The sequence below is a fragment of the Syngnathoides biaculeatus genome, chromosome 22 (assembly GCF_019802595.1).
Source record: "Syngnathoides biaculeatus isolate LvHL_M chromosome 22, ASM1980259v1, whole genome shotgun sequence".
In the NCBI taxonomy this organism is placed as follows: domain Eukaryota; kingdom Metazoa; phylum Chordata; class Actinopteri; order Syngnathiformes; family Syngnathidae; genus Syngnathoides; species Syngnathoides biaculeatus.
Window position 1 is genome coordinate 3,006,770 of NC_084661.1, and position 7,806 is coordinate 3,014,575.

Here is a 7,806-nt window from a genome sequence, read left to right on the forward strand (position 1 = left end):
AACAGAAAGATCTTCGCTGTGACTGACACCCAGAGAGAAGGATTAAGGCGTTGTTCAAGATCCTTTTCCGTTTTGTGAAGCATCTGAAAATGTACTCAGCTCCTGAATGCAGCTCGCCCCGCAGGCATGACCTCTGATCATCTAAACGGGATTTCAAACCAATCTAATGAGTGTGTAAACTAGCTGCCTCGTTGCCAACAAAGGTGTCTTGGGGACGCTCTGCCTTTGTCTCGCAGGGACTCGTCACCTTTTCTCAGTGAAATCCGCCAAGGATTGTCTGCGTGCAACAGGAGGTAAGGATTAAAAGATGTGCGCTGGCCCGAGGAACAAATGGCGAGGCGAGCTAGCCAGCCGGGTCGAGACGGGACTGGACGGACGGGCCCGGGGGCGGGGCCCATCGACACCCACAATTAAAGATGAACTTTGAGTGAACTAATTTATCTGCGGGAGGAGAAGGTGGCGAGCTGTGCGGACTTCCCGGTTGGCCTATATAAGACGCCCAAGGACCAGCCGCGAACCTCACTCGGTCGGCTGGCATTCACCTGAGTGGATCGTCATGGCTCTGAGCACGGTGCTGGCCACCTTCCTGTGCACTATCGTCTTGCCTGTTCTGCTCTTTCTGGTAACGGTCAAGCTGTGGGAAGTTTACATGACCCGGAGGAGAGATCCAAGTTGCGCAAGCCCTCTGCCTCCCGGATCCATGGGCTTGCCCTTCTTTGGGGAGACGCTGCAGCTCATCCTGCAGGTAAGCCTCAAGGTCCGCGCCTCGCTCGTGATCGCAGCAATAAGGGAGAGTTCACCAACTTCAATGCTTTGATTGATTTATTCGCGGCGCTGTTCAGAGAAGAAAGTTTCTGCGCATGAAGCGGCAGAAGTATGGCTACATCTACCGGACGCACCTTTTCGGGAACCCCACGGTGCGCGTAACCGGGGGCGACAACGTGAGGCAGATTCTCCTGGGGGAGCACAAGCTGGTGTCCGTGCAGTGGCCCGCGTCGGTGCGCACTATCCTGGGCTCGGACACGCTGTCGAATGTGCACGGAGCCCAGCACAAAACCAAGAAAAAGGTCAGAATTTAGCTCATTCAACAATGCATGTTGATTTCATTCATGCGTCAAAGCATTCGAATACTTAAATGTTTTCACGTTAAAATTGCATTGTTCAACTTAAAGTAACCTGCAGTTGGAGTTTCAACAGTTGAGGGAAAAAAAATCTTCAAATTTAATTCGAACATGTACATCAGTTGCACTCGAGTAAAATGTGTTCAACTACCAGTTAATATTTGATTATCTTTGAGGAAAAGAGTGGCAATGACTCCGGTTTGCCACATTTGAATCATGAACCAAACTAAGTATTTTTTTCAGTGTTGGCTAACATGATGAAATTAAGTTTCTTTTTTCAGCAATTATATTTTGTGATAACTCAATAGAACCGATTTGCCCATTTTCATGAAATTGTATGTCTCTTTGGGCTTGTCCCTTTCGAGGTCACCACAGCGTGTCATCTCAGATGAACACACATATGTTTGGCACAATTTTTACACCGGATGCCCTTCCTGACGCAACCCTTCTCAGGGAGTGGAGGCCCCAGTGGGATACGAACCCACAACCCCTGCTTTACCAAACCAGTGCTCTAACCACTGAGCTGCCGGGCCTCTACGAAAAGAAAACAGCATTGTAAGAAAAATGCATAAATTCAACATAAGTGTTCCTCTTTTTTTTTTTTAACGAGGGACATGACCTATTCGCAGTATACTTGAGCTTATCCAAAATGGCAGAAAAAAAACTTTGAGTCTATTAAATTGTGCGTGAAGTCCAAAAAGTGGTGGTGGTGGTGGTGGTGGTGGGGGGGGGGGGGGTTGTTGTTGTAGCCAAACCTGATTTAAATTCTTAAGAATTTCAATCAACTGATTTACTGGAGTATCAACAGTATCTCTATGAATCTCATGGATTTGTCTGGATATTGTTAACTTGATAAAGAATAATGAAAGTTGTCAATCAAAAATATTGTTGAATGAAGAGAGGAAAAAAGTGGGATGATTACTTTTATTTTACAGTGTACAAAATTTATGGCTTGGGAATTGAATGTTAAATGACAAGTGTGCCAACAATCATTGCTCCTGTCCAGGCCATTAGGCGAGCCTTCTCCCGGGAGGCATTGGAGCTCTACATCCCAGTCATCCAGGAGGAGGTTGGTGCTGCAGTCAAAGACTGGCTGGCCAGGGATTCTTGTGTTCTGGTGTACCCGGAGATGAAGCGTCTGATGTTTCGCATTGCCATGAGGATCCTACTGGGCTTCGAACCGGACCAGATCAAGACTGACGAGAGGCAGCTGGTCGAGGCTTTTGAGGAGATGATCAAAAATCTGTTTTCTCTGCCCATTGATGTTCCTTTCAGTGGATTGTACAGGGTAAGAAAAACAAGTTTCGCGTCTTACCTTTGACCCTTTAGAACTGACCCGGATGGAGGATATTAGTGCATGCAGTTGTTCTAATTTTATGTCTTATTTTGTCCTGTGTCCCTCGGTTCTTTAGGGTCTTAAAGCTCGGAACTTCATCCATTCCAAGATCGAGGAGAACATCAAGAAGAAGATACAAGATTCACAGAATGAGTCCAAACATGGTGATGCTCTGCAGCAACTCATTGACAGCTGCAGTAAAAATGGGGAGACCTTTAACATGCAGGTAACGCAACAGCGGCAAACTAGCTTTAGGTCTGCTTTGGCCTTTGAAATCATTTTGATATCACTTGATCGATTACGTAAAGACCCAGCCCACTGGATTTCCTTCAAAATATCAATAAATGTTACTGACATGAGTTTTTGAATGATTGGCACTTGATGTCGATGAAGAGAGCAGGAAAATATATGTATTTTTTTAAAATTCAAACTTTTAGTGCCAAAATGTCCTTAACCATTACATCTGAAAAGAAGTTAAAGTTTCGTGGTTTCCAACAGGTTTTCTGAAGATGCGAATTCCATTTTTAGACATACAAGATTTTCCTCCTACCCCAAATCCCCCCCCCCCCGAAAATTAACACAAATTTCATTTACTGTCTTCAGAGTTTCTTATTTTAGTTGCTATACAAATGGTCTTTCTTAATTGTCTGTGTCCAAGTGAAGTTCCAGGATGAGGCTGTCATTTTACATTCATACAATAGAAGACAGAAAAATGGGTGGTGTCATTTCTGAGATATGTATGTATTTGACTTTGTCAGGACTGTTGCACATCTTTTCGTTATTTGTTTCATAATCGTTACGATGAATGGATCAAGACAAGAGACTCATGGATGTAATGAGTTGTTACAATCATTTATGCACATCTACCTGCAGAGTTTGAAGGGCAACATGTAAGGAGGTGTTTAGGCCTATAAAACCAAGGTGACTTGAAAAAAATTGCTCAATTGGATTTTTCTTAAAAATGTCTTATGGATAAAAAGATATGAAAATCATCCATGTAGTGTACTAAACAAAGCCGTGTTGCTTTTACAGGCTATCAAAGAGTCAGCTACAGAACTACTATTTGGGGGCCATGAAACCACGGCCAGCACAGCCACCTCTTTGATTATGTTCTTGGGCCTGAACCCTGAAGTGGTGGAAAAAATGAGGCAGGAACTGATGGAAAAGGTAACGTAGTGTTGTTGTTAACACACAGAATTTCTGTCTTCATGTCTATTTCCTAATTTCTTCTTTGTGTTCAGGAGGAGCAAGGAATGCAACTCCAGAATTTGAACATTGAGTCTTTGGAGCAGTTGAAATATACCGGTTGTGTAATTAAAGAGACACTAAGGATTAATCCTCCAGTCCCTGGAGGGTTCAGAGTGGCATTGAAGACATTTGAACTCAATGCAAGTTCAAGATCATTGAATGTTGGCTGGCCCTTCCTCTAGATTGCAATACTCATCAGTGTACCCTCCTTTTTCAGGGATATCAAATTCCTAAAGGTTGGAACGTCATCTACAGTATCTGTGACACCCACGATGTGGCGGATATCTTCCCCAACAAGGAAGACTTCCAGCCAGATCGCTTCATGATGAAAGCTTCTGGAGACTCCTCGAGGTTCCAGTACATTCCCTTTGGTGGGGGCTCCAGGATGTGTGTTGGGAAGGAGTTTGCCAAGGTCCTGCTCAAAATCTTTCTGGTGGAAGTGGTCTCAAAGTGTCACTGTACTCTCTTGAATGGGGCGCCCATGATGAAAACGGGACCGACTGTTTATCCTGTGGACAATCTGCCAACAAAGTTTACCTGCTTTGTTCAAAATTAAACTGTTTTTAAAATCAATGGAGTGTCATATATTCTCAGTAGTCATAAATCATTGTTTTGACCGAAAAACAAACTATTGGGAAGCACGCAGACGTTCCAAGAGTTGTATTTTTATGAATTTAGTAGTCCCCAATGATTTCTTGATTTTTATTATTACTTCCCCCCCCATGACCTGTACATACTGTAAATACTGTATTTGGAAAGCATTTTATACTATAATGTGGTGGATTTGTACATATCTCTTTTTTAAAGATGACATCCAACTAAACAGACATTATCACACATTGGAACACTAAATCAGCTCAGTGGTGTATCTTTAGGATTGTGTACATACTGGATGTAGAGTTTGTTATATAACTTTTGTATCTTAACGTCAACTTATTTAAGCGATGCAATATTGTATTGTCTTTTTATTTAATAAATAAATTTTTGTGGATATGTTTTTGGGTTTATTCCAAATCAAATAGCAGAGTTAGAAGACTTTTAACTCACTGATGTATAATATAATTGCGGACAGAGCAATTATAGGACATTTCTATCAGTCTTTTTGCATTCAGAGTGGTTTGAATTCATTTGCACGTGTCCATAGGCACACACCCCTGGGGTTCTCTCACTGGGACTGGGACTAGTCAATTATTCATATATGTAGTACCCCACTTAGGTTTGCGATCTGTAGAGCTCAATAATTTTTCTGTTCCACCACATTCCGTTTGTATAGCCGGGTTCATGGTCATTGTTTTACATGCTTCTTCACTTGTCCTTATCATGTCCTATCTTGTCCTGTTCTTCCTTTACTGGGTGGAGCCCTACAATCTCAAGTAACACCTTTCTATTTAATTGTAGATATAGAATGATTTAGTTTTCTCATTCTGTTTACAGGATGGCACGGTGGAACAACTGGTGAAAATGTTGGCCTCAGAGTTCTGAGAAGCGGGGTTCAAATTACGATCCTGCCTGTATGGCATTTGCATGTTCTCTCTGGGCCTGCGAGGGTTTTCTCCAGGAACTCCGGTTTCCTCGCACATCCCAAAAAACATGCATTAACTTGACACTATTAATGCCAATTCGGTGTGATTATGAGTGTGAATTGTTGTTTATTTCAATGTGCCCTGCGATTGGCTGGCAACAGTTCAGGGTGTACCCTGGCACCTGTCCGAAGATAGGTGGAATAAGCTCCAGCACTCCCATGACCGTTGTGAGGATAAGTGGCTCAGAAAATGGATGGAGGGATTCTGTTTAAACTTGGTGCTTTGCCTTTTTTTTTATCTCTCTCACCCCTCTAGAAATTATGATCTCTTTGACTGATTGAGTCTCCTTTCGTCTGAAGCTAGCTGGGATAGGCTCCAGCTTTCCCGCAACCCCTGTGAGGATAAGCGGCTTGGATAATGACATGACATGACCAATTGATTCAGGGCCTCAAAAAACAAAAATTCTATTTAAATGAAAAGAAATCACAGAGAAAGCTCAAAGAAACTCCTCTGTGACACAGAAATCTGTTCCAGTGTAAAAGAAAGTTGATTCCCCATTCTGCTTGATCTAACAGCCGACAAGGACACAATGAAAAAAAATGTATAGAGACCATTGGAAATTGGAGTTGTGGTGAGTTGAAACTCAGTCAAGATTTTTCTTAGCTCTAGCTCTATAGAACAAGGAAACATATTTGGTTTACTAAAACATAGAAAAGGGAACCATAACACAGGAGAGTGCAAACTGCGGTCTAATGAGTATTCTTGAAGTCATTAAGTCATAAGTGTTTGCTTAAAACACAGTTTGATGCAAATGGTAGATTTTATGCAGAAAGTGTTAGCTATGAAGTTGTCTTTCTTTAATTTCAGTGATTTCATTACTCCTAATGAGAAAATGAAAGTACATGCATGGTACGGCAGTAGGCACCAGCGAAGGTATACAATTTTTGTTGATCCAAGTTGTTATTTTTTTCTTTCACATTCAACAACATCCAGTTAAGATGTTTGATGATCCTCATCGTTTCGTATTTAGCCTGTGTGCACAGAGGTGGGTGGGTGGTCCTCACACAATACATTCCACTATCAATAAATTGAGGGGGAAAAGGAAATACTGGAGAAATCTGGAATCCATAGAAGAAGACAAAGCAAAGCAGAGGGGCTGATGACCCTGGCAGATGATCAGACTGAGGGTGAAACAGAGTTCAGACTGATCAGTTCAGTTTCAGGCCACTGAACCAATACAGACTTCCAGTGGAACAGCAGAATGGTCCAGCAGCATGGATGTACGTTCCTCTATGTGTCCTTCAAGGGGACTCACAAAACCGTGTTATCACAAATTGAACAAACTGGTGTCAAATTATGAAAAGTTTGCAATATTTACATAGACAATAAAGAACACAACTCAAACATATAACAGTCCTTTTTGTACTGAAATTATTCTTTTGTCACTAATGTTTTATAAGGAAAACAACACATGCATTAGAAGATAACTTCCACACCAGTCGAAGCTGCCTATACAAATCTGTCAATGGATCATTTAAAAAATTTTTAATCACCAGCCCATTGAAAGTATTTTGTGTGTGTGTGTGTGGGGGGGGGTTGTATTATCTGTATGAGGTTTATTAAACCTCAGGTTTCATGGTTTTAGAGTTTTCATGACCCCCAGATAGCAATTCTGTTCCTGACTCTTTGATAGCCTGTAAAAGGAATATGGCTTTGTTTAGACTATTACATGGCTTACAGTCCAATTTTCAAAAAGTTATTGAAGATTTTAAATTTTTGGCCATTCATAGCAAAGGCAGTCCTTATTGACAGAGCCAATGGTCTATTTGGCCATTTTTAATATACTTCTTCTTCTTCACGGTAAAGACCAACATGCATCATAGCAAGGACATAGAGTTTCATAAAAATTGCGTGAGTTGCCCAATTTGTTTCCTGACAAACTTTGCGTACACAAGTGCATAAATGATCCTCACGGCTCATTAAACTCATTCCACTCTTGTCTTTATGCAGTTCAGACAGTAGGACAAATAATCTTTATGCAGTTCAGACAGTAGGACAAATTCATATCCAGGAACTCCTCGGGTTACGAACGAGTTCCGTTCCTATGCTAGTAATGTAACTCAAATTTCATTGTAAGTCAGATTTCACCATTAAAGTCAGAATTTACTTCAAAATATTTTGTACAAAAAATTATATCCAGGCACAGCAAAGGTATCTTCACAGGCAGATGTGCTTTGACCTTATTCTCAAGTTGCTTTTCTTCCCTGTGTCGTTCTGATTTACCGCCAGCCTCTTTCCACTCCATGACGACTACCTAGCATTGTACTCTTGTCCGTGGCTGAGGTTTATTACTGTGCTTCTTGCGATTATTGGATCCACCAATGTTGAACTCTTGTACTTTTGTAAGTCATTCTGGATACGAGTTTCAGCTTCATGCCAAAATTGTGAGAATAAATTTCCGCTGACACCTTTATGTCCCGCTCTCCTATCACCAGTAGTCTGGCCCCTGAACGATGTGAGTGAACTTTTCTGAACTTTGCAACTTATTTTCACTCTAAAGAACATCAGTTTCCTTCCA

At 41.6% G+C, this 7,806-nt stretch overlaps 1 protein-coding gene across 1 annotated transcript; it reads left to right on the plus strand.

The window, feature by feature from the left end:
* The first annotated feature begins 450 nt into the window (after positions 1-450).
* Positions 451-4,696, plus strand: LOC133495507 (cytochrome P450 26A1). The gene is made up of 7 exons (XM_061810249.1): positions 451-745; positions 843-1,067; positions 2,128-2,409; positions 2,534-2,683; positions 3,490-3,624; positions 3,699-3,845; positions 3,923-4,696. The coding sequence occupies exons 1-7, from the start codon at positions 557-559 to the stop codon at positions 4,259-4,261; spliced, it is 1,467 nt and encodes a 488-aa protein (XP_061666233.1). The 5' UTR covers positions 451-556; the 3' UTR covers positions 4,262-4,696.
* Positions 4,697-7,806: the final 3,110 nt, after the last annotated feature.

Coding starts and splice junctions, on each gene's coding strand:
- LOC133495507 (XM_061810249.1), top strand. CDS start 557: ATGGCTCTGAGCACGGTGCTGGCCACCTTCCTGTGCACTATCGTCTTG. Junction 2,684..3,489: donor GGGAGACCTTTAACATGCAG/GTAACGCAACAG, acceptor TTGCTTTTACAG/GCTATCAAAGAGTCAGCTAC. Junction 3,846..3,922: donor TGAAGACATTTGAACTCAAT/GCAAGTTCAAGA, acceptor CTCCTTTTTCAG/GGATATCAAATTCCTAAAGG.